This window comes from Pygoscelis adeliae, unplaced genomic scaffold (assembly GCF_000699105.1).
Source record: "Pygoscelis adeliae isolate BGI_AS28 unplaced genomic scaffold, ASM69910v1 Scaffold248, whole genome shotgun sequence".
Taxonomy (NCBI): domain Eukaryota; kingdom Metazoa; phylum Chordata; class Aves; order Sphenisciformes; family Spheniscidae; genus Pygoscelis; species Pygoscelis adeliae.
In genome coordinates, this window is record NW_008825302.1 from 1,039,081 (window position 1) to 1,064,953 (window position 25,873).

Sequence of the window (25,873 nt, forward strand, 5' to 3'; positions counted from 1 at the left end):
CTATAAAAATACTTCTTCTTGTGCCAAGATCTCATGCTCTATTTTCACACCTCGCTCGGTAGATGATGATGCTTGCCAGGTGAAGTGTACCAACACCATCCCTTCCAAAAACCCGAGAAGACTCCAGAACACGTGTAGAAACCACCCGTTTCCAGGAATAAGCTCAGTTACGAGAAAGATTATTTCTGAGATCGAACCCCTGATTACCTGATACAGCCAGGAAGTCATCAATGGAAGTGATGTCATCGACAGCATCCGTCAGCACACGGACTTGCTTCTCCCACTGCTCTTTGAAGAGGTCCATGTTTTCTTGAGCCAGCTTGCTTTGGGGTTTAGCAGCCAGAGCCAGTGCAGCATTAATGACCTGTAAAACACCTCTGGATTTTTAAAACATGCCCTTAATGAGACAATTAGTTTCCATATGTTTATCCAATGAACTCAACAGCAAACAAAGCAAGTTTAATAAGTTTTCAGGAACTTGATGTTTAAACACAAAAGTGTTTATTCTGTTGCTCTCACATCCAACTCATACTTGCTTCCACATTTATTATGGTTAGTTATTAGAAGCAAAAACACTTGGCAAGTATTCACACGAGCTAGCTTCACCTTTCTTTAACAGCTCATGTTAAAAAGGTGTTGTTCTCTGAGCACAAGTTGTGTTGTTAAATATTTTAGACAAGATGACATTTAGTACACTGGAGGCTGCATTTCCTAAGCTACTCGCCGGAACCTGAGAAAAAAGGTCAAAAAAGGATTAATCTTACACAGTCTGAAGTAGAAACAATATGCAAACACAAAATCTGTCCTCTTTTCCTTAAAGCCTTACTCTATACCTTACCAGTAATGGCTATAGTACCTTAAGATTCCTGTTATGGCTGTAGAAGAGCTAGATTACCCAGGGAACAGGAGGAGGGGATACTATTTGATGCTCCTCCTGAACACCCCCCTACTAATTTTCTTCTAACCCCAAGGCTCTAATTTACTCCAGATCCTTGTTTTTCTACGCAGAACAAATGCTACACATACTGCTAGGTAACAAAGTTTATGCTGTGCCAACTCATTGATCAGTTAAATGACCAAAACCGCCTCTCTGGGTGTGGGAAGAAAGCAATCTCAAAAGCCTGCTCCTGTTCTTGCTGCACTATGCTCCAGCAGAATGACCTGGAAACGTGCCAGGCATGAGAAACCATCCGCAGTCAGACAGGCATGACACTCCTAACCTTGTTTTCAGGCACCTGAGAGTTAGAGCTAATTAACTTATAAATCCAATGTGTAATTTTTCTTCTCTACTTTAGGACCGTATTAATTTCACGAAGTTGCCGGACAGAACACGCAAGCACCAGATGTTCCTGGTTTTCCAAAATCTATTTTCTCTACCCGCTTCATTTAAAAGTGTCACAAAGCATTTAAAAAAATATACAACTCACTAAACATGGAAATGATGGCGATGTCAAAGATATCACGATGGCACTGAATGAATCAGGCAGAAGGAGGCTGATTCACCCGAGGGATGCTAGAAATTAGCAGTGACTGAGGAAAATCCACAGAAAAGGTATACTGCTCTCCACGCTACCATCCTGCCTCTGGAGATGGAGGCTGCAAGTCTGGGTCACAAATCAAAACGAGCTCGATGGGTTTGATAACACAGACAAATGCGAGAAACAATTTGGCATGAGCTGCAATCTGTTCAGGAGACCCCCAGGGATGAAACACGCCTTTGAACCCTGGCAATAATGACAGTGTCCCCATCCTTCATGAAGAACATGGGGTCCTCTGCTGCTTCCCCTTCCTCAAACCAGACATTGAAGTCACACCTTCTGTGTAGGCAGCTGCAGTAATCAGGATGTCCCTTCAGAGAGAGACCTGCTGCCAGCCACGGTGCACGCTGCTCTGCTACCCTCACGCTGCCCATTAAGAATATGGTTCTCAAGTCCTAGAAGCCCTGAAAAACACCTTGCAACACCTGAGAAAATGATGTTTAAAAACTTAAAATCAAACAGAAATAGAGGTCCTCTGCTCAAGAGCCCTGCTTCTTAAGTCTAGCTGACACCGTTTCTTGCCCCAGTCTGGCTGATGTAATGAATTATCCACCTATCAATCAAAATCTAGATATCCAAAGTTTTATGAAGGTGAATCCAAATAACAAGTGTAAAACAGACAATGCTCCAGAAATCTGCTCTCAGTTTTTATCCTGCTAGTAACTAACTACTGAGACAGAGAAGACGGTAATACCAAAGGTCAGGACATTTTCTCCTGCTCTCTTCTAGCTACCATGGCTAACATCAGATATGAAAACATCCTTTAAGCACTGAGACAGGTCAGCATTAATGCTGAAGGAACATATGGCCTGTGTACCTGCGTGATGTATGTCTGGACAGCAGCAGCTGTCTGAACAATTAATCTTTGTCAACAGCATGTGTCCAACCCCAGATGCCCACCTTAAGCAACTCTTCACATGTAATGGAAGAGCTGTCATAGATAGAGGGCTCTGCAAAGCACTCAAACTCAAACAGGGCGTTGTCACTAAATCCAAATGCAGGAGGCACAAGCTGCACCATTGTCCTCTCAACAGGCAGCTTGTCCAACTGAAAAAAGGAAATTTTTTTTGTACATTACAACAGCAAAAATGCATGGCCAAGGCAAACCTATTTAAAAAAATGGCCAAGCAAAACTAGCACGTAAGAGCTCCCTTACAAGCAGACATGTCTTGCATTTGGAAAGCAGCCAGCAGCGCTAGAGATGAGGACAACCTGGTGGGGAAATGGAAGGCTATCGAGCGGCACTGTGGAACTAAAGACAAACTACAGCTTAGGAGACCCACGCAGGGGTGTGTGCGCTCAGGAAGAAATTGAAGACAGCAGGTGCAGCTCAACAGTCCTTTTTTGTAGCACATACTCTATCTCCGTGAGCAAAATGGTTCCAACTTTCTGTTTTAGCAGGGGTGATCAGACCCTTCGCTCTGCCAAGTATGTACAGCTTCACATTTACGTAGGCAAGTTACCCTGGACATGTCTCACAGGTCTGCTGGGGGTAACGTCCCAGGGATTACTGACAAAACCCCGCAAATTATCTCTTTCAGTAAATATGCTCTTACATGATGCCTGGTATCCAGTACAGAACAGATGCTTAGATAGACATGGGAAAAGTACAGGGATGCTGGATATTAAATAATCTGTGTGTGTAGCAGGACTATGATTCCTTTATTATTTAAAAATGAACACTTGGGGGGAGGGGGAAGGGACTGATTAAAGTACACTATTGCTTCTCCAAAAAACATCAAGCATTGGGCAATTAATTTAAAATATGAGTAACTTACAGGAAGAAGAAAGATATATATAGTTCAAAAAATTGGAAGAACATGGCCAGACTACCTGAAATGTAGCAGCTTCCATGTAAAACATTTGGCAATTTCAGGGAAATATTCTGTATTTCAGAGCTTTTCAAAATGCTGCCAGAGCACTGTGATCACAATGACTCACTGAAGTCGTACAAAGAAAAGAATCAAACAGGGACATTTTGAGACTATCCAGAAGGAAATGAAGCATGGCAAGAAAACACACTATTTTTATCGGTGCTTTGTTTCATGTTGCAATTGCAATGTTCAAGTCAGACAGCCCAACGTTCGATAACGTGGTTCCAGCGAGTTACTTGGAGCTGCTCTGCTCCGCCTCGCAGCTTCCTGCAGCAGCAGCCAGGACTTGGCAACACACACCCCAAGATCGGGGAGGCTTCGGATTCAAAAGACTTGCAATTGATGTCTCAATCTGTACCTCAGATCCTCTTCTCATGCCTTTCATGGGAAGAACCTGCTGCTTTTTTTTAATTTTCCCTATTGAAACTAAAGATGTCAGACTGAATTTATAGATTTATACCTTTGCAGGGCAGGACTCTCCGAGGTTCCCTGAAGAGCGACTTCTACCTCGGTTACAAGACTGCGGCTACTTTGCCCAGAAGCTCTCTTAAAAAGCACAGCTATTCCAGGACAGAAAACACCTTAAACCTTAGATATACTTGTGGGTAAATTAAAGACACTGGGTCACGCAGAATTAATTCTTTTAGGTTTAACTTAGGATGGCTTCCAGCCTTACCTTTATAGCACTCCATCTGAAAGGCTGATAGAGGCTAGAAGAAAGCTCTTATACATGGTGGTGCTCCTACAAAGAACAGTTTTGACCACTTGGCTGGCATGGCCAAAGGAAGAAGCATCACTTGGGAGAAGAAAACTATCACCTACTTATTTTGCATTGCAATCCCTACCTGTTCTAGCTTAATATAGTCTCAGTGCACACAATGTCTGTAAGCCACGTAACTCTCCATTTCAATGGCTATAAGCACTTTTCCTTTTTTGCCTCAGTCTTTTTGATAGGGACTTTTTGCCCTTTACAGGAGGCTGTTCTTTGTACAGCTGGTTTAACTTTGCCCTGTTTCCTGTAGTATTGGTTTTAGGATGCTACTGTGCCACGAGAAGGAGGAGTTTTTCAGTTTCAAAAGCTCTAAAACAAACACCCAGTCCTCTCCCCTCTCCTCACGACACACCTTTTCTTTACAACCAAAACATCTGCTGTTCCTAACTCACTTGTTTTTTGTTTTTAAATAAAGATCTTCATTTACCAGCTTTCTTGTGGCATTTGGGGAATGAGCTGGAAAGTAGCTCCATGACCTTCAAACCTTCAAACTTACTTTGCATTTGTAAAAAAAAAAAGCTAAGAACACAGGCACCCACCCATCAGCTATGATTTCAGGGGCAGAGACATGCACAAATCAAGCCCCTGCTGGGATGTGAAAAATCAGTTTTATTCTGGAGTGGGTGAAAGGGAACTTGTCAAGCAGACAGCAGGATCAAGTTTGCTTTGGGAAGAAGATCCGAGAGTGAGCAGTGATCTGAGCTTTGCCTTTTGGAGCAACCTCAGCGCAAGGCTGAGTGGAAGAAGTCTCTTATTCAACTTGCCAAAACTGGTAATTGTACCATGCAGTGCCCCTCATTTGCTCTATTTTATTGCTGCCGCTCACTGTGATACAGAGAGCTAGTTGTAAGGTAGAAGCAAAAGCACGATCCTCAGATTACAGCTTTCCAAATGGTCAACGAATGAATTCATGACCTTACCCCCCAAAGCTGCCACACCAGCTGAGCCCAGCCAGGACTCCCCCTGCTCAGGTGGATTTTAACACCCGCATTCTTCTGTATTAAAGAAAGCATAGCTTGCTTACTGTCAGTTTGTAAAAAGATGCTCATAATTTAATTTTACCAAAGTTATCTCCAGCATTCAACCTACTCATGTCTCCTTCCCTGCTCCTAATTGCATTTTGCTCTGAGTGAATAAAAAGGTTCATTAGCAAGACATTTAAGTCGCTTCCAGTTACATCCAGCCCCAGGTTTGCATCCACATGTCTACGTGTGCTAACTCTCTACGTACTTCAATACAGCAAAAAGCACTCTGCAGAATCTGATGAGCCGAAATGCCTGGAAGCAAAACAGGCAGAAGATTGTTTTGCACTTTCTCTAGCTATAATGGCAGTGACCAGCAAGTGTACAGAGGCCGATGCACCAAAAGAAGGAAAAGTTTGCTTTGATTTCCAATACTTTGTTCCAATGCATAAAAGGTACTTTGAGCACTTTCCTTTCCTGCAAGTTACGCAGAGAGTGACTGCAGGCACCTCTGCAGAGATATTTACTCCCGTTGTTACAGTGCTGTAATGACCCACAGATACACACTTTTACTGGAATAATATGACCTTTTCCAGTTTAGCATATACTACTGTCAAAGTATTTACTGTTCACATATTGTGTCTAGATAATTATCTTATCAACTTCCCCATATACGGAAGAAGCATTTTCATTGGTAGCTGAGGACTGGTATTATAGTACCAGTCAATGTAGAAGCTGCAAGAATTTTGGTGCCATTTGTTTTGGTGTCCATTTGTGTTGCTTCATTTTGCATTTGACTGACTTCCAAGTGCTGAAGCTTTGAGGGTTTCAGGGACTCTGCCTCTTTTCTGGAAGCTGTTCTACTACTGCACTCCACAGATCGTACTGTGCCTGTGATGAAAACATAGGGTCCTTACACACTAACATACATCTTTCTACAGAATTGAATCCCTTTCTCCTATCTTTGCTTCTTTTTATGCATCAGTAACTGCTCGAGTTTCTCATATTGTTTCTTTGATGGCCACTCCTGTGCTGGCTGCATGATACAAAGTTGCAACCCGAGTGTTAAGTTTTTAATATAAGTATTTCTACTCAATGCCAATAAAATGTTTCAAGCACCTGTAATTAAACAGTCTGAAGATAGATCTGCTAGTTAGTACATTCAAAAAAAATCTGAGTCTTTCAAAGAGAAGAAAAAAGGGGACAGTTGTTCGATGTTAAGTCTTTACTGCAAGAAAAAGGAAGTTACCTCCTCTCCAACTGCCACCAGGGAACTGGCAGTAACTGGGGACTCGAGGAGAGAAAGTCTGCCGGTCACGTTTGGGTTTGGTTGATTTGAGGGGGTGGATTGGAAGTTTTTTTTTTTTTTCTCTAAGATGCTGCAACTTTTAAACAAAAGTTTTCATGCTATTTGGAACCTCTGCACGGGATTCCTTATGCTTTGGTATTTTGTCTATCTGTGTCAGTAGGTGTGATCAGCGTATGTAACCATCTGCCTCATCAGAAATCTATAAGCAGCAAATTGCTTCTCAAGCATTTCAAAATTGGAATGTAAGGATGTGGAACAGCAATTATTAAAACAAGATGTTAATATAAGAAGAGCCAATTTATTTTTATAAAAAATGTAACTTAATCCAAGAATTATCTGGAGTCTGTTTAATAGGCAACACTCACTTGACTGTGCAGGGGATAGCGAGCTACGCCAAACACGCTGTCTGTGCTAAGGTAGGTATAAAGGGAGCATGGGAAGGACAGGCAGAGACACTGCCTGGTGCCCTCCCAGTGTTTCTAAGGAGGGTGCGCTATTGGGGCAGCAGAGGAGAAAGGCAACCAGCCAACTGGTGCACAGCGAGCCCTGCCTTACAGATGGGAGAACAGGTCCTGCGTGTCCACACCAGGGAGGTGCAGGTCTACCCTGCTCCTGCAACCCACCTCCCAGAAGATGATCAGTCTCAAGGGCAATGGGCTCCAGCTTTTGCTGGCAGAAGCGAACACCCACCTGATGGAAATTCTAATCCATAATTATTTTCTAAAACTCTCAGCCTAACTGCAATTTGGTTAGAAGTCTATAGATGAACTTCATGGAGGCTTTAAAGAACGAGAAAGTCAACATATAGCTAGTAAAAGCAGCTGCAAGTGACAGCAGACTGTCATATCAAAAGGCTAAAAAAAATCTTTCCTTTCAAGAGCTGTACTGGGGCATTTTCACTGTTGCTTTCTAAACACCTACAGCTTATATGATCAGAAACACTCCTATGGTTAAGCTCTCTTCTCAGACATCTTTAATGCAAAATGCTGTTACAAAACAGCTTTTGCAGGCTCCCAAAGCAAGTACTTCTTGGAAACAGAATTCAGAAGCCAGAGTTACGAGTGAGGATCCAGGTTTGCGAGTCAAGATAAACAGAATCTTTTGCTAATTTACCATTGGCAAGCTCTGTGTTTACCAAGAAGGCAAAGAAAACTTCCCCCAGCGCTCTGCTAGGCAAATGGAAGCACGAACAACTATTCCAAGCATTTCACAGCAGTACTTTTCCATTTCCATTATGAAAGACATCTTAAGCATTTTTTTAAAAACATTTAACTGTAGTGATGGAGGACTTTTGTTCCTTCATCTTAACCCACCATAGACTGGCCTGTTTCCCCCACCACCTAGCAAGGCATGAAGCTGCAGGACTGCAGGTAACTCCTGCGAGATGCTGGACAAAGTTGTTTCACTTCGATACACAGACTTTCAGCAACGTATGTCCTCAAAAAAAGAATTCAGGCAGGTTTGTAAGTAAGGCTTCATGAAGAAAAACACCAGTGACCTCCTAATGCTGCCTTATTTCTCCCCTGTAAACCCAGAGTAACACAAGTCACCCAGCTGGCTACTATGGAGCACGCAAAGCTCTTCCTAAGATTTCCTTCTGCACCATTGAAAGGGAGCTCTAAATATCACATTAAGTCTTCAACTTCACATTAACTTCTGTTAATTGGCTGGGGACCCACAAACAGGAAGGATGATGTTACTCTTGAGGAAGAGCTGATTTCCAGTAACATAGCCACAGTAAACAAATTTAACTGCTTGCTTTTGTAGAGACTTCTCAGACGAAAAATTTTCCACCTCTTCTTTTTCCTCAAAGAATTAAATTACAAACCTAAGAACGTATGAACCCGTAGGTGACATTGGCAATGAGTGACTTCTTGTCCGTACCAACAAAACTTCCAAGTTTTCCCTAACCAGTTTGAATTGTTGCATGTTCCTTACTTCTGCCGCTGGCTCAAAAAGGCTAGTTATGGCAAGGGACCGAATAACTGCTTCTATTTGATATACAGCTTTTATAATTAACTCTACAGATTGATTTCTGCAGAAAACATTCTTTAACCAGGAGTTCCCTACTCCCAGAATGGCCTCTACTCAGCTAAGCTATTTAAGAGGTTACCTGGGACTCAAGTGCATTAAATTTCAGTTTCATCCTTTCAACCACAGCAATATCTTGAATTAAATTTCATACATCATATTTCTGTGTGATACTGATATATTCACTTGAGTTTCAGAGACCATTGTAATTACTGATTGACTTGACTCGTTCCGAATCCAGCATCTTTCCGGAAAAATACCATTTAAGCAAAAAAAAAGCAGATAATGTTGGATTAAATCTGTATTTTATGCCTAATTCACATGTTTGTTCAGCACAGCCACCTAAAAGGATTCAAGAAGCAGCTGCGAATCTCATCAGGAATAAACTGCAAAATAAACAGATAATTGTCTAAAAAAGGAAACAAAATCCCACTATGCTGTTCTTTATATCTAGAAGCATTTAGAGATTATACAGAATAATCAAAGTTTGGGGACTGTTCAGTAATGCAGTTGAGGAGGACGGTAGTTTGCTGCGTCGCTTAGACTGGCGTAAGACAAACTTCCGTACTTTTAGGAGAAAACACAGATGCCATTTTTAAAACAGTTTAGACATTTAAAACACTTAGAGCATTAAAGAATCAACCAGAGAACATATAATGTAATAGAAAAGCACTCTTACAAGTACTATGAACATCTATAGTGTCATTTACCAACCTCTTGGTGACGACCCTGAAATTAAGGCAAGACTGTGCAGTGGAGCATCTAAAACTGCAGGCTTGGAAGTTCAGATATGTGACCTTTGTAAGCCAAAATCCATCAGTTACAGCCCTTGTCCATTCATAGATAATCAAAGCTTCCAATATGTGTTAAAGGTATTATCCATAATCCCTGAACTCAAAGGGTAACAACTGCACTTCAGTATATGTGACTACAATTTGGTGACCATTGACTATAGTTTGTTAATAACTTCATGTTGACTGTCATGGTGTTTATTTTATAAAGGAGTAGATTTATTTAAATAAGCAGTTGTTGGAAAAGCAAAGGTAGAAGAGTTTGAAATACACACAATTTCAGCAATGGGGAGGGGAAAACACACACCCCCAGACCTGGACAACTACCAGAAACATTTAGATTCAAAGAAAACCTAACTTTAAGATTATTATTTTCAAAAGCATCAGTGTTTGTTTGGAGCAACATGCATTAGACACTCATATTCTTGGAGATAACAGAAAAGAAAATCACGTCCAGCCTAGTTGGTTACTTTAGGAAAGAGCAAGCCCTTATACCAGATAAGACGTATTTTTAAAAGCTTTTTCTTCCACATGCTTTATTCCAACTGTAAAAATTGACCTTTGGTTTTAACAAGGCATACACACCACTTGCCCCAGACGTGGGAGGCAAAGAACTGCACAGCCAATGCAGCTGATGCACCGGCCCCAGGGTCTGATCCAGGAGTGGGAACCATAGAAGTCCACCCCAGGATGCCAAAAGGCCTCCTAGATAGTATTTAATGTTTTATGTTCAGGTGCCTATCTTCACCTATTTAATAGCACTATTACTTAAAGGTAATACAAAAGGTAAAATAGTCCTGCTCTTCACACTATCTTCACCTATTCCCTCAAAATTCCCCTCCTGCTGAGGCGGGTACAGGTGTACATCTCTCTCTTCCTTTTGACTGGTTTTAAAAGGACCAATATATATGGGAAAACCTGAACAAATTCCAAATAATCCTGGGACAATACACCTTATTTTCATAAAATGCCATTTGACCAATTTTTTTTGAGTACTTATTTTCCATTAGCTCCTCGTTACCAAAACCAGCTTATTTGTATGTTTTAGATCTGAATTTCCTGTTGCTTTAAAAAATGTAAACGACAAGAATTGACAGTGCACTGTAGTCTTCAGGAGTTCATCCAAGTTTCTAGTTGTTGACATTTAAAACATCAGGGCTGTCAAAATGGAAGAGGATAATCTAGCGCTTATAGAAACTTAATTTCCTTGTTTCCATTAAAAAGTTATTAATTAAAAGGTAGTCTCAGCCAGGTTCAAACTCTTCACGCATAGCAAGCTTCCTCTGATCCTACTCTATCAAGAAGATGTTTTTGGCATATTCATATTCTACTCAGGGAAAAGATGATGTATCTATAATTCATCTTACAGCATGCACAGGAGCAGTAGTAGTGTCTTCACAAGACATCTTCCTGCAACATGAATGTGCACAGTAAACCACTGAAGCTTCACCAGTTTACTGTCTCGCAGGTTACTAGAATACCCTGCCCAACCGAAATTAGAGCTGTTGTGTAAAAAAGACCCATTCGTATCACTAATTACTTTGTCATATATTTTAAAGTGTCTAAGTCTTGATGCCTACACTGCATTTCATTCTCTACATATATTGAAGAAAAAGTCAAGTCCTGCAGCAAGTCCGTAGACAGACACCAAGAGGCCAGAACGTGTACTAAGCAGGACCAGTTGCCCCACTTATTAGGGTGTGTCTTATGTTCCTACGCTCTTCATTACCTGGGGGCACAGGGCTTCAAGCTGGCTGGCTGACATGCGAACCAATTTCACACCTTCTTCGTTGTTTGAGATGGAACAGGCCAAGTTGGCAACCTGTGTCAGAGGTGGGAGAAAACAAAACACAACTGTTAGAATTGGGTTTTATTTCCCTCTGTAGGAAACTTTTTACATGCCCCCAGTGACCAGCAGTAAGTCATCATGAAATACAAAGCATCCACATTTGTTCAGTTCTAACCAATTTTGAAACCACTAATGACATCTGTTCCTTCTCTGGCCATAAAATCATAACACATCAGATCATAAGAGCACAGTCATTCAAACAGGACAGACAGATCATTTTTACCACTGATTTGGTTAAGTTCTCTCCAGTAAAATGTACAAGAGCATCATTGGCAGCACTTGAAGTTACAGTTAAAAAGCCCATTCCCACTCGAGTGAGACAGCAGCAATCACACAATTAAAAAACCAGTCCAGCTCCCATGCAGAGGATTAAGTCTTCTCATGTCCGTAAGCGTAGGGATGCTCCCTTTTTCTTGAAACATTTCTATATCCTGCTGCGTGTTAATGCAAAAGGACTTGGAGGCTCATCAAGCCAAGCGGTGCAGTGGTGTCGCAAAGCTCAAGCTGTTTTGCTGGTGTTGCACAGAGTGCATCTCTGCGACAGGATACAGGTATTTGAATGCATCGGCTTAAACTACTTGATGTACTTCTTATCTAGTCAAAGACTCCGGTATCAGGCACATGTTCCTCCAGCCCTCCATTTATGATTCATCGAATAAAACCATTTGCCGATTTCTCCAAAATCTGAATAGCATCTCGTGATGCTAAAAAACTTTACTCCAAAACCTTGGCCTGCTGCACAGCAGCATCCTTAACTAGGTCATCTTGAAACAGAGGACCTTTTGTAAACACCTGCTTTTTAAGAGCACACAGGAAGGGGACAGCACAGATTTTTTTGGTAATTGAAGATATTCCTCATATTGGAGCTACTCTCAGGGGAAGGAAGTCTGAAGTAAGTTACATTTCTTAGTTGACAGGTGAATGACAAGCATGTTATTGTGAGCCATTTGAACACAGAAAGGTGTAAAAATAGCACAAAGTGAACCGAGATGAACACCGAGTACTGTCCTTTCAGAGACAGAGCAACCTGCAAAACCCCCCAGTAAATGTGCTGTAAAAGCATCATCACAAGCCAGCAGATGCTCAGTAACACCAGTGAACCAGATTTCTCCATGTACTTTTCTCCGTAAGCTGGGGAAATTCCATTCTCCCTTTTTTTTAAACTATCCTGTGCATTCATATACAAGTCATTTTGAAGTAGTATCTGCAGCTACATCGTGTGCTTTTCCCCCTCCCCAAGCCATTCCCTTATGACAGACGTTCCCACACAGAATACATTACTGTCCCACAAACCGTCAACCACATGCCAACATACTTGAATGGTGTTTTTCATCAATCCCATTATTAATTTTGGGATCAAAAAGCAAGTTCCCGTTGCAAAGCGCTCAGCCTCTTCCTCTCTCCAGTTCCAAATCAAGTTGCAAAAGACAAAGCCATGCGCTGTCAAGAAGAGAGGTATGTTTCCAACCCTGAACCACCAAGTAAACAGATGCAACGGCATATATTTGGATGAAAACAAACTGAAGTTGAGAGAAAGACTAGGCAGCATCAACACGACATAGAAAACTCTGCCAGCTTTCAGGAATATTAGTGTCCTACTCCTCAACTTTCTTTTCCACTAGTCTTCATAGACAAGACCTACACATTAAGAGGTGGAGTTGCAGTAAGTCTTCAGTTCCTTGCAAGGTCATGCAGCTCGCACCCGGCTTAGCCAAGGCTCTTTTCTCCCTCCCTTCTGTTACCACATTTGCTACAGCCTCCAGCTCAGTTCCTCTCTGCACGGCACTGCCGCCAAACAGCTGTACTCTCTGTAACGCCCTATCAGAAAGGGATTTTATTTTGAACATAGGGTTTTTTCCCCTGTAGATTTGCCATATCTTAAATCCCTAGTTCACAGCGAGCTGCAGTATATTATGCTTTCGTTTAGAGGCTCAAAAAAAATCAAAAGACAATAAGATGCCATGATTTAAAAGTCAAATAAAGATTTTGCTGTTGTTTTAAGCACAGGTCATATTTTTGAGAAACACCAGTTTGCCAATATTTTTTATGGTCCATATTTCCACATCATTTCTGCCTCCGCAGCAGCAGTTACAATCTCTAGGAGCGAGAAGAACACAAAGCTCTATTGAGTAGGGGCTGAATAAAAGCGACATTGAAGCACTACAAAATCAGCCTCTCCGATATCTGGAGATGTTGTGCTCTCTCTCAAGCCAAGTGTGATGAATCAAGCGCACAGAAACCCCGCTCTGTCTGAATACAGAGAGGCAAAGAAGTTTGTAATTGAGTGTCCCTGCCATGGTACGATGAAATTTTGCTTTTTTGCACAGTCATTTTTGAACAGTCATTTTTCTTCTGAATACCTCACTGATGGCAATTCTTCTTTAGAAATTGCCCGACTGGGACTGCCAACCCTTATGAAAGAAGCGTGTGTGCTTCCCTGACTGAGGGTCTTTGGCAGTTTAAGACAATCCAACTGTTGGCTGCCACATCCCATCCTACTGCTGCGTCTCCAAATCTCAACACTTCATTTCAGCATGCTTGTCCAAAAGAAAGCTATTCGCTTTGGTGGATTAGTTTCTCTGCCAGATTAGCACACAAACTTCCCAGCAAACTATTTGCTGAACATCAGAGCGAAGCAGGGATGTGGCAGCAGCGGAGATGACTTTAGAGTGCTGCAGGACATGGCCCTAAATTCACAGCAATCCAGCATTTACTGCATTCGTGGGAAGACTCTCAAACTATTGGAAAACATTCACAAACCTCTTAAATTTGAAATTTAAGAAGAGCTATGTCAACTAATTAATCAAGTTGTAAATGACATTACAATGAGGTATTTTAAATTGTCATTAATTATCAGATGCTCTACAGCATGAATTCTAAAATTGCATGTACCAGCTGAGGTGGATGGTTGTACGATGAAAAAATTTAATTTTAAGAGTACCTGAAAGAACCCATCATCAAATAATTCCTGTGTGATATTTGACAAATAACTCCAAACTCCCTGTCTGTAGAGAGGACAGGGTACTGCTGGCCAGTTACTTGACAGGTACACATAATACCTAGGATTTTGCAGCTGAGATGAAGATCAACTATGGCCAAATTTGTTTTAAAGCATGCAGAGCACTTCAAAACCATACATTTCTAAAACTTCCAAATAAAATAGAGCACCTCAAGCAAACAAAAATTTCCCTTAAATCATTTCTCTGTGTCTCCAATAACGTAGCTGACTGACATAGTAAGCGGCCAGACTTGATTTATAAAGAACACTTGTGCTTGAGAGCAAAATAGCAATTGAATTCCCGCTGCATTTGTTCATTCTTACCATTCAATATCATCAAGCCCCTTCACATAAGCACCACTGGCACAGGCAAAGGAGACAAAAAAAAAAAATCGCAAATAATGTAATCAGCCATAACAAGCAATCTCTTGAAAAAAGTTTAAAATACATAGGGAATGAAGACAGACTAGAGAAATTAGACTGACACGGTTCAGAGAGACCTCTTGCAGCACCGACAGACCAATTTAAAAGCATCTTTTTGCTGCAGTATCAAGGCTCTCATAGTTCATAAAGTATACAACCATCTCCCAGAGATGGCTTCATGTATCCCAAAAGGCAGGACAGACCCAAAGCAGCTGCTGATGTTTAGATGAATGAGCTCAAATTTACCCCAGTGACAAATGCACCGAGCAGTAGCGAGAAGTGCACAGACACAGACATTTCTACAGACTGAACTAATGAGCTGGTACCCAGTAAAACACCAAGCTGGACGAACTGATCTGGAAAGTGGGTTTCATGCACTGATCAGTTTTTGAAACTCAAATCTGATTGGTATTAACGATGACATCAGAGTACCACAAGATGAGATGATGCCTTTGGAGGAGGCGTTACTTAATGGTTCCTTCTAGAGGTAGGCACCATCTCAGTGCAAAGGGTCAATAGAGAATACGTTAACAACAGGAAAGTATAATTCCAATATAAAAAAATATTGTGCCATCTGTCACAGAGTGGTTCCATCTCAAACTCTAGTTATTTTGATTCTTCAGAATTTACTAATTTTAAATCAGGAAAAATCTTGACATTTCTAAAGCAGTTTTTTCCTCCATTAGTGACAATTTGTCAGTCTGTTTGTGTTGTCAGCTGTTGTAGACAACTGCCACCTTTGACAAGATGCAGTTTTTACCTTTTTCACCTGAAATGCATTTTTATTATTTTCTTTTCTTTAACTTGAAATTTGTTCAGATAATGACTAAGGAGCCATGTCTTCCAGCAATTCGAAGACTAGAGCAGCCTCAACTACATGAGATTGGGGTTATCGCTAATCATCTTAAATTACACTGTTGAAAATAATCGAGACATGCTGCTACAGCTTTGTACTTGTTAAACTTTCTCTTTGCACTGACATCCTAGCTTAGGTAGAGGGGTTACTTTACATGGAACTGTTTATTAAAGGATTGAAAATTGCTTTTTCAGTAAGAGAGACAAAAAACACAAGAGAAAAAAGGAACTATAATCTCTAACTCATTACATCTTCTTTTTCAAGGATTTCAAAGGCTGACCCTGAAGGGTTGTATTAAAGTCTTTGCTTCGTGCACCTGGATTGACTTCAGAGAAGCGACACCAAGTTTTTCCTCCTTGTTTACAGGTCATGTTTTTAGGACAGCTTCTTCAGAAAGTCAAATACACAAAGGCCTCCTAAATGGGTGCTGAATGCAATCATCCAGCAATGGTGTAATCCGAGGAAGGGTCTGTAATGTGTTTATTATTGCATAACTTAAAATTGTCAGAGCTGTCTCTGCCACACAGCATTGTTATAAAGAAGGATTATATATCGCTATGCAGGAGACAAACATACACAAATTGAATTCTAAGAGTCTGACTACTCTCATTTGCAACTGCAGCTGTAAAAATAGCATTGCAGAAGTAAGCGCTTTCACACGGTCTTCCTATTAAAAAACTCAACTTTTCAGTTTAACATTAACCAGTATCCTCTCATAACTGATGCTCACAAGCCCCTGTGCAAAAATAACACACACATACTCATTTATACACAGAAAATTTGGGAGTTTAAACAGCATGGAAACAAAGCTTTTCAAAGGTGTTCCTGGCATTTTAATTTCTGATTAAACTTCAAAACTCCAACGTCTTGTTCTATTTATTTTTATTTTATAATTTCTCTGGGAATGCAAATTACCACTTTTAAGCAGCTTAAAATCCCCCATTTTAAATAAAAAAAAAAAAGAATGGACAGGCAGCCAATTCAACATTTTCCTCTTGAGGACCTGCTAAAGGAAAGTGTATCTGATATTCTCACAAAATTCAATAAACACCACCTCTAATTTCTTCCTCCCCCATATTAAGAAAACACTCCAGATTCACTTTGTGATGGTCAAAGCCCAGGAAATTACTTTATGTGCAGAAACAACTGTTCTGGCAAAACTAAGTGGCAACTGAGGACTCTCAGAAGAGATGTGTCAATTATGTAATTTCCATCCCTCAAAAAAAGGCTTTTATTATTCAATAAGTCCATACATTTATTAATTCACTCATACACTACAATATTCAAGACACATGTGAGCATTTTAACGTCCAGTCCTAATAGCTACTGCATGAGGGAGAAGTCTGCATTGTAGCTGTAATTCTATAAACTCACTAGTTTTGCAGAGGCATAGCCAATTATGAATTACAGAAAACAGTTTCACTTTTTTAATGCATGTAGGGATGGCAGGAGCATTTTGGTTCAAGTCCATAGGGACTCTGGAGGAAGCTACAGGGAGTCACGCTGTCAATTACTCTGATTTTATATGACTTAAGTAGCTGCAAGTGGCTGCAGCTCCACAGAATGTACCTTGCAAGAGCTTGTTGTGGGCAAGAGAACCCCAATGTATTAACTTAAAATAGTAAAAATCTTTAAAACAAGCCACAAAGAAAAAATCCAGACGTAAAGCACTGAGGGGATCGATGGACTAAAATTGAGATAACTGCTATTTCCAGAGTTCTGCAACCTCATGCAGAAGATGAGAGCAATTTTAATTTCAAGTCTGGTTATAAACACATGGAGTAGAAATTTCAGCTAGATGGAACAAAACTGGCAAGCAAAGTGTTTCCATTTTTGATTCAAAAGTTTTAGACAATGAGGAACGGGGGGTTCAGGGTTTTTATTTCAACAGGCTGGCAACTGCTTGAAAGAGGAAGGGGATCAGAGACAATATATTGTGTGCTTTCTGCTCCCTATAATATTGAGGCAATTGCTTAGTATTTTCATGGGTAACCACCTTTCTTTTGGGATCAAATCTCAAAACTTGCACCTTTTAAGTTGTGTCTGCGTGTCTAAAAATCTAGCTAAAGAATACAGCTTTGCATCTGGCTCTCAACCTAAACGAGCTGTCTCCAACTACCTCTCCAGCTACCTGGTGCCATTCTAGGTACAGCTGTCCCGCAAAAGCTCTGTTCAACACTGGCGAGCGCCTTCCATACCCAGAGGAAATGTCCTTCTCCAACAGAGTGCAACTCCACCTGTTGTCAAGGTTTCATGAAGAAGGGGAATTTTTCACACTGTTGGGCAAACCCATAATTTGTGCATCACGACAAACCAAACTGGGCTCCATTTACTGAGCAGCAAGTGCAGAAGGGAAAGCACTTCTCCCTCTTGCCAACAGGAAAGTTTTTCTATCAAAGAGGGGGAAGAGGTGTTTGAAGGGAACTAATACGTCTATAGCATAAAACATATCCATGGTAGTAAAATGCTAGCAGTACAGGAATACCTTTATTTCCAGACTGGTAGATTATCCTTTCTATAGACCTGACAGAGAGCAGAGCTGGTAAAGGAATACCAGTGTGCTACGTGGGCACCGTGCCCCTCATAGATGCAGCTGTAGCAGCAGATGTAACTATTGGCACGGGAACTATTCCTTCCTCAGACAACAAGCTAAAGTGATAAAATGTTGTTATAAGCACAAAACACATTAGTTACACAAGTCGATCTGAGCTACCATGACAGAAATCACACCACTGGTATGTAATGCAGATCTGATCTTAAGCTAAAACTTTCAAAGTGAATCCTCACCTTAGCTGCTTCTTAGCAACACAAATGTTTTTCTTTAAAATAAAGTGTTTCTAGTAGTGATATTTGGACAGTACCTGAATAATTATCCTTATCCAAAAAAGCCTCTCTGTTTATCAAAGCAGAAATCATAATTCTTTCCAATCTCATTTTGCTTATCACTCAGAGCATGCTGCATTATGGTCTTACTAAAGGCTTCCAACTTGGTGCCTATCATTAGCTGTTTAAACCAGTTTTTGGCAATTCAGACAACTGTTCATGGCAAGTTTAATGGCAATTGTAAGTACATTATGCTCCTGAAGAAGGTGACAAAATAGTAAGAGGAATGAGCTCTACACAGACTTCAGGCAACTCCTTGATGACAGTACATGACTAATATTCCAATATTGCTAATGACTAAGATGATGAAAATCCAGACATGTATCAAGGCTTTTATATATCAAGAATTAAAACATTTATGCCACATCTATAAGCTGTACCTAAAGAGCTACTTTAAAATGCTGTTGGAATTAAGACTCAAATATCTGGAAAATTAAATAGGCCAGGACTCTATTGCTTTTTACCTCCCTCTGAAGACATCATGTCAACAGCACCTATACTCAACCGGGCTTATACTTCCTGACCTCTTTTAGAGACTCCCCCTTCCCCAAATGCTTCACTCTGTTTCCAAAGGAAAAAGGAACAGAGTAAATACAGGGCTGTTTCTAGTGGGGTAAAAGGACATTAACACATTTTTCCAAACCACAACCTCATTCACCTCCAACTTCTACACCCTTCACATCTCCCTTGGCCCAAGTGTTTAAAGACCAACCCCACACTCTTAACAGTCATCCAACATAATGAGGGCCCCTATGGAAAAGGTACGGCAGAAATGCCGCTCCTCCATGCAGCGGCAGCTAACCAGGATGACTTTCAAATAGAAGAATGCCTCCGAACACCCCAATCGCTGTCCAGATATGCGAGGGTTCAAATTCATCTTCAATCACTTCATCTCTCCCATCAGTTTCACTGTCAGCTTACCGATTATCTTGCTTGTCCCATGTGTACTTATAATGAAATCCAGATAGAAAGATTATCCTGGAGTCTCTTATTCCTCTTCCAACATGATTTTTAATCTCTACCAGCATTCTACAGACCCTTTCATACATAATTTGGTGTAGCATTAGAAGATTGGCCTCACAAAAAGCCTTACAAGAACAAAAGTTATCCAATTAAAAGGTCACTTGCCTTTACTTATGTATGATGTATTAAATTTGTATATCCAGTTTTGCTGGAAAATGGAAGAACTTTTTTTCTGCTGAGGCTTTCCTACTTTACTGATTATGAATGTAAGGAAAGCATGTTCTACAAGTAGAATTTAATTTATTTATGAATTAGTTGACTAATAAAATGAACTTACAAGGAAAGTGCATTGGTTCTTGAAGAGTGTCAGACTTTAGAGGACACATTAGAGTTATACTGGTCATTTTCTGAAGACATTTGTTTTAAATTGCTGCCAAGGTTATCTATAGACAAATTACAGAAGAAGTGCTTGTTCTTTGGAAAAGACATTTTGCTCTCCATCTTAAAATGGGAAATTAGTCTCGAGTTGGACTAACCCTGCCTCTTTTCTCCAGACCATAGCACAAGGACATTTCCGTTGCAATACACGATTACCTTAAAATCAAAAGCAAGTAAAAGACAACCTTGAGTTTGCAGGTCCCCCCCCCCCCCCCCCCAATTAGCTTACTGAACAGGAAAAATAGGTGCTCACATACCACGGTAATGACTGACAATGACCCAGCCTGGAAAATGCCAAGTTTTGAGAAATTAATGTGCCCAAAGGTTCAGAAAAACATTCCAAGTCAATATTTGATTTGAGTGTCAAGTGCTATGCTTGTCTGCACTTTTCACCCAAGATACATCATCTCTGTCTTTCAGTACTGATACATACCTGTGATGGCAAGCATGATGAAAGAATATTTAAAGAATGAGCAAAGCCAGTCCACTCCCACCTCCAAAGATGCTAGTTTTATAAACTTTGTACAAACTTTGGAAATCAGGTGGCTAATAGACACAAAGGATAATCTTGTGAGACCAGATTTATTTCTAGATCTGCTGGATACTTCAACTCCATGCTTCATTTTTAATAAATGTATAAAATGCACAAACACTGAGTGCATACCTTTATCACAAAGGTAACTATCTATGCCCGGGTAAGTTCTCTCTCATGAACAGAGTTCAGGCAAGCCTCAGTTTTTCAAAACCTTTGCTGTGTCTTAAGTCCAAAAGCTAGCTATTATTTTAAACTAAAGCTATGTTTTATCCACTTCAGATTTTTTTTTAACAGCCTTTCACATGTAAAAAAAACCTGCAGCTGTTAGACTCTCTGAAGAATATATAGGCTGCAAGTATGGACAAGTCAGGATAAATTGCAATAAAAATGTTGCAAGCGTGCAAGGCTTTGGGCTTTTGGAGAGTGGTATTTTTCGACTGAGGTCTGAAGAATTACTCTAGGACGTCAGGCTAGACAGTTAGGGCAACAGAAGGGGAAAATGTCAGCGCGAGAGGCTATGGATAGCTTATGGAGTTGCAAGTGCCCAAATGTGATTCTTTCCAAGCAAATAAATTTTCAGTCTGCATCTGTTCCTGGGTTTTCACTGAAGATGAGAAAATCATCTCTCCATATGCAAGATACAACCCAGAGCATAAAAAAAGGCACAGAGCAGTCTTTTGAGATAAATTAAAGCAATTGGAAAAAAATTGATGCTTATGAAATATTGAGAGCTTTCGCCTCCCTGGTCTTACCAAAGTTTCTCTGAGAAAGAGACTTAAAAATAAAATTTGAGAAAAACATTTGACACAGGGGTACTGGGTTCCAGAACAAGATAAGATTATTTGCTCTTTTTAAGGAATTACAAACTCTCCCTTTCCAAAATATTCTTCAGCAAACAAACGGCTACTGGAAGATTTTAACCTGGACTCTGTCCTCATCTACCTTTTAACTAGCTAATTTCTTAAGGTCTGAAAAACTTTTCCATTAAAACTACACAGTATAAAACAGTGACAAATTAGAAAAATAAAAGTTAGGTTGTCAAAGCATTCAATAGTGTAGCAAAAGTTTCTTCTTAACGTTTATGGCTTTTTCACTTTTCAGAGAACAGCCAGAAGTCACTGCAGTGACTACAGGGAGCAGTACAAAGGCAACTTGTGTACGAGCACACTTCAAAGACTGGGACGAACAAAAAGTCAGTGTGGTGCTAAGTGACATCATTAAAAGTGAGCACTAAGTTGCAGGACAGCCTAGATTCTTCTAGGGAGGAACATTAAATCCAAGGATGCCAATGCCAAGCTGTCTTTCCTCAAGAGCAAAGTTACAGGTTGGAGACCCAAAGCTACTTTACCTACCATCATAAAAACCACTGGAACGCAAGTAAGTACTTTACAATCCGTAAATTAGGAAGACTTTCATAGTTCAGAAGTGAATTTAACTTTTTCCTACACTGGTTCCCGAAATGCTGTCTCTTCTGTTATTCTTGTGTGCTGCATGTAAATTGGTTTCTCAATTCCTGAATTAAACTCCTTTAACAAAATTCAGGCAGAGTGCTAGCTAGTTAATGGACTGTTAGTACAGAGCAATTTTGAAAGCTATCTTTGAAATGTATTATTCAACTGAGACAAGTCTCATTTTACTATTTTACCATTACTCGGTTTTCAAAAGGCACGGTAAGGGGGTTATTATTTTACTACGTGAGAAACAAATTAGATGGAAGCCCTTTGGGACACGGCTTTGGTACAGTTTCCCTAGAAGATACAGACCCAGCAGGCAAATCAGATTTTTGTGGTTATTGCACCTTTTAGTCAAATTTGGCTGCCTGGACTTTAGGAACCACAAAGGAGACAGTGCTCTGCTGCCAAGAAGGGAACGTTTCAAAATAAAATTACCCAAATCATGTGCTTGCATCTCTTTACAGCTACTCGGAGGGCCCATAAACACCTCTGCGCTGCAGGAGCAAGAACTCCCTATGGTAACCCAGGGCAGAACCAGCACTGCCACTCCTCCCGTCTAGCCAACACCTGCAACAGTTTAGTGTCAAAAAAAATTACAGTCCCCTCTAGTGGCTGGTTCACCAGGAGAGCAGCACTGACTCCTCCAGGTCACAGGACAAAGAGGTACTAAATCCAAGGTGTAAAACTTCTCCCTAATTCAGATGGGGATCTGGCAAGTGCAGAGCAGGTCTCCTAAGTGCGTTTCTTCCCATCGCCTAGCATTAAAGGAAAGGACACATTCTCTTCTACATCTAAAACACAGGAGCCTGTCAATCACGGTGTGATACACAACACAGCTCCATTCTGCACTGCAGCTGTTTTGTCACATTTGATGTCTTGAGTCACTCAGCAGCACTGCTGAAGGTAGTTACGATAAACTCCCCAGCACACTTATCTTCCACTGAAAACAGGTGGAAGCAATCACTTCTCATCTCACCAAGTGGAACATCTTCTGTTCTGCTCTTACACTATCTTTTATTGTTTCTCTGGATACCTGCAGTTGAGTTTTCTGCCCAAGAGCAGAATCATATGGGAACTCGCAAACATCCTTCTCCATTCTAGCAGAGACATGCCGAGACATTGTAAGTGCAACCCACCCCAACCCATCTTCCTTCACAGTAAATTTGACATTGCATACGACTCCGTGGTGGCACTCCATCCCCTTGAGACAAGGGCTCTGCAGGAGTACTATTCCTCTTCTGTTGAAGCTAAGCGTATACATTAATCCATCTACATTCATGGAAGAGGTTTATAAGCCATCTAGATCATGCTACTCTATAGCTATAGTTACATTTTAGACAGCAAAAGCAATAAGCAAGCCTTCAAAAAGTTGTTGCAGCAGCATATCATTTTAGCAGAACCTTTTGATGCCAGTCAGAAATATTGTTTAATGCATACTTTCAGGGGAATAGTCTTTCTGGAAAGACAGACTGTTTGGCTGAATACAGGTTCTGTAAAACTCATTTGCAGCTTGGCATTTTGCACACAAGGTAAGGTCAGTAAAAACTGCTCTTAATGCCAGTGAGGACAGCCACCCGTTGCTTTTCAGACAGCACACGTATTCTGAAGAGGCAGGGAGTAAGGGCTCACCTGGCAAGGGCGGGAGGGAAACTCGCGGAGAGAGCAGCACAATTAATTACTCCTTTGTAATTATGCCAATAAACTCTGTGTGTGGACACCACACATTCACTGAAGAGGTGGCAGAACTATGGCAGAATAGGCACTGCTATTGTTATGCCAGTCAACCTCTCCTGTAAAGAAGCCCTAAAAATAACTTTCTCGATAAATTAGGCTTGCAACATGAAGAAGGGAAGCTTTAGACAGAACTTGCTTCAAAGTGTTCCCACTACTGCACGTGGCACAGCTGTATCCTGCTGCCTAGACAGGGGCACAGCAGCACTGTCTTCCACCTGCTGTTTTGTCAAACAATGTTAGTTACTTAAAATTTAGAATAAAATAACTCTGAAACTATATGAAGATAGCATTTACACTGAAACATAGCAGGCCAAAAGTGAAGAACGGATACTTTCAAAGAATTAAGGATTTTCATTGCTTAGACAGCAACTCTGAAGAGCTGGACTAGCTTGACGCACCCCAGACTACGGGCAGTTGTGCACCACGCTCAGAGCCCCTAAGGCTTTAAAAAAGTGAGAAAAATATATTGAGCAAGAGTCAGAAACTACTGTTACTGATGTTCGATAAGCCTTCTTCGTGAGTAAATTAATTCTGTCAAGTTGTGTTGAATGTATTCCCGATGAGCCTGGGCGACACGGACTCAGTTATCAAACACAGTGATACCAAGAGAGCAAAAATACATTAACCAGTATCTGACTGTTCCCAGGTAGCTGCTGAGGTTAAGCACATGAGCCAGCTGATGCCTCAAAGCGTACTGAAGTGCACAGGAGGAGTTTGTGAAGTTTATTCTTAGTGGCATGTTTCTTCAACAATACCTATAGATGTTTACTCCTTGGCATTCAGCATCAGCAGGCACAAAACTCTCATGCAAAAACAATGGCAAGAGGACAAGGTTACTGAGATGTATCTATGAATACAGGGTATGAACATATGTTGTTCTTTGTAAACGTGCTGCCTGTTGGAAAACTATTACATTTAATAGTAGACTAATGATTTCAGTGTATTTTAGTTAAGACAGGTCGGTCCCATTTAAGCTGATCTTCACACAGATTAGCTCTAGTCTGGAGTAACATCCATTTTAGAGCCTTTGGGTTTTTATTAGAAAAAGGTGGCAGGGATCAGTTTTGTTGTTATTGCGAGTTTTCTCTTTGTCCGTTGTTTGCTCTTTACACACACACAGGCAGGTTTTCATTCTACAAGTCTTCACATAAAAGGCCTGTTTATATTCACTAGTATTGTACTGAAAAGAAAAAGCCTCCAGGCTTCAAGGAACGGGTCACATTGTACAGGCAGGAGAGTTGTGCCACAGTCTCCCTTACTTCATATCACCATCTCCAATTAACAAATCAAGTAAAGGTAACGGCGTCATATACACACATTGTATAACACCTAAAACTACATGGGCTATGTAACAGTAGCTGCTGCTTTTTGATAAGCATACATTTTTCAATATCTAAATATTAAATTGTATTTAAATTCATTATAATAAAATTTTAAAAGCAAATTTATTACAGAATTTGCTATTTGTTTCAACAGAATTGAAAAATGTGTTTTGCCTAGTTTTGCCTTAATTTAACTAGTGATAATTTAATTTTTATTTGTACCATCTTACCTCAATCAATTTGTTGGCATGTTCACGGAAAACTTGGGCATATTCTTTAACTTCTTTTTCGTTCCCATTCTTGGCAGCTTCAATCAATACTAAAAGCGGAACATTTGTTTCCAGAAAAGAGTCTGATACATGGTCCATAACAGCTTTGCGGAGCTAAAATAAAAAGAAAAGAATGAGATATTTTTCAGTAGTGTTCCACTGCTGTTTTCCTTTTACTGTATTAATATGTAGAGCTTAAGTACTTCTGTCGCTGATCCTTTTTCCTTTGTGTGGTCAAGGCTTTCCCTGCACTAAGTCTTGTCTATACGCTTTTTGCTTCAATTTAAATTAAATCTCCTTTAAAAACTGGATTAGTTATATAAGTGCAAGTCACCAGTTTGGCCACAAATATTGATTTAGCAGCTCATATTGGTTTTGTCTGAGTAAATTTGCTGCTTTCCCTCAGCTGATTAAACAACATGCTGATTTAACTCTTATTTTTCTACTGGAATAAAAACATTTTTCAGCAAACTTGATCCATATTCACATTTACTTGAAAGGGGAATATATTGCTTTAAAAACCAAACAGACAAAAGATTGTTGTTACATAAATACAGTCCTCAAAGAAAATAAGCTCTCTGACATGAATACCATCAGAATGATAAAACATACCTGATTATGTTCAAAATCCATAAAATGTGAGTAGTTTTTGTTTGGTGGGGTTTGTTTTTTTTTTTTAAATCTCTCTTGCCACAAGGATGATTAAGAATCCAACATCTTTATTACACAGTTAATAGGGGATTACATTTCCACCCCATGCTTCCCTGTGAACCAGGCACTGGAAGCTTCCAGCTTTTAATTCGCTAAATACAAGCAGGCAAGCCCACTGCCCACTGGAAACAAACCAACAGATAACATATTTCCAAGAGGGC

The 25,873-nt window shown here is 40.3% G+C and overlaps 1 protein-coding gene across 1 annotated transcript in view; it reads right to left on the reverse strand.

Annotated features, from left to right (window-relative positions):
* CTNNA1 (catenin (cadherin-associated protein), alpha 1, 102kDa) overlaps positions 1-25,873 on the reverse strand; it is a 104,251-nt gene that overhangs the window by 22,264 nt on the left and 56,114 nt on the right. The window contains exons 8-10 of the mRNA XM_009330012.1: positions 24,963-25,115; positions 11,007-11,099; positions 208-364 (exon numbers count right to left, since the gene is read on the reverse strand). Of these exons, the coding sequence (XP_009328287.1) occupies positions 208-364; positions 11,007-11,099; positions 24,963-25,115 (403 nt within the window). The remainder of the gene's footprint in view (positions 1-207; positions 365-11,006; positions 11,100-24,962; positions 25,116-25,873) is intronic.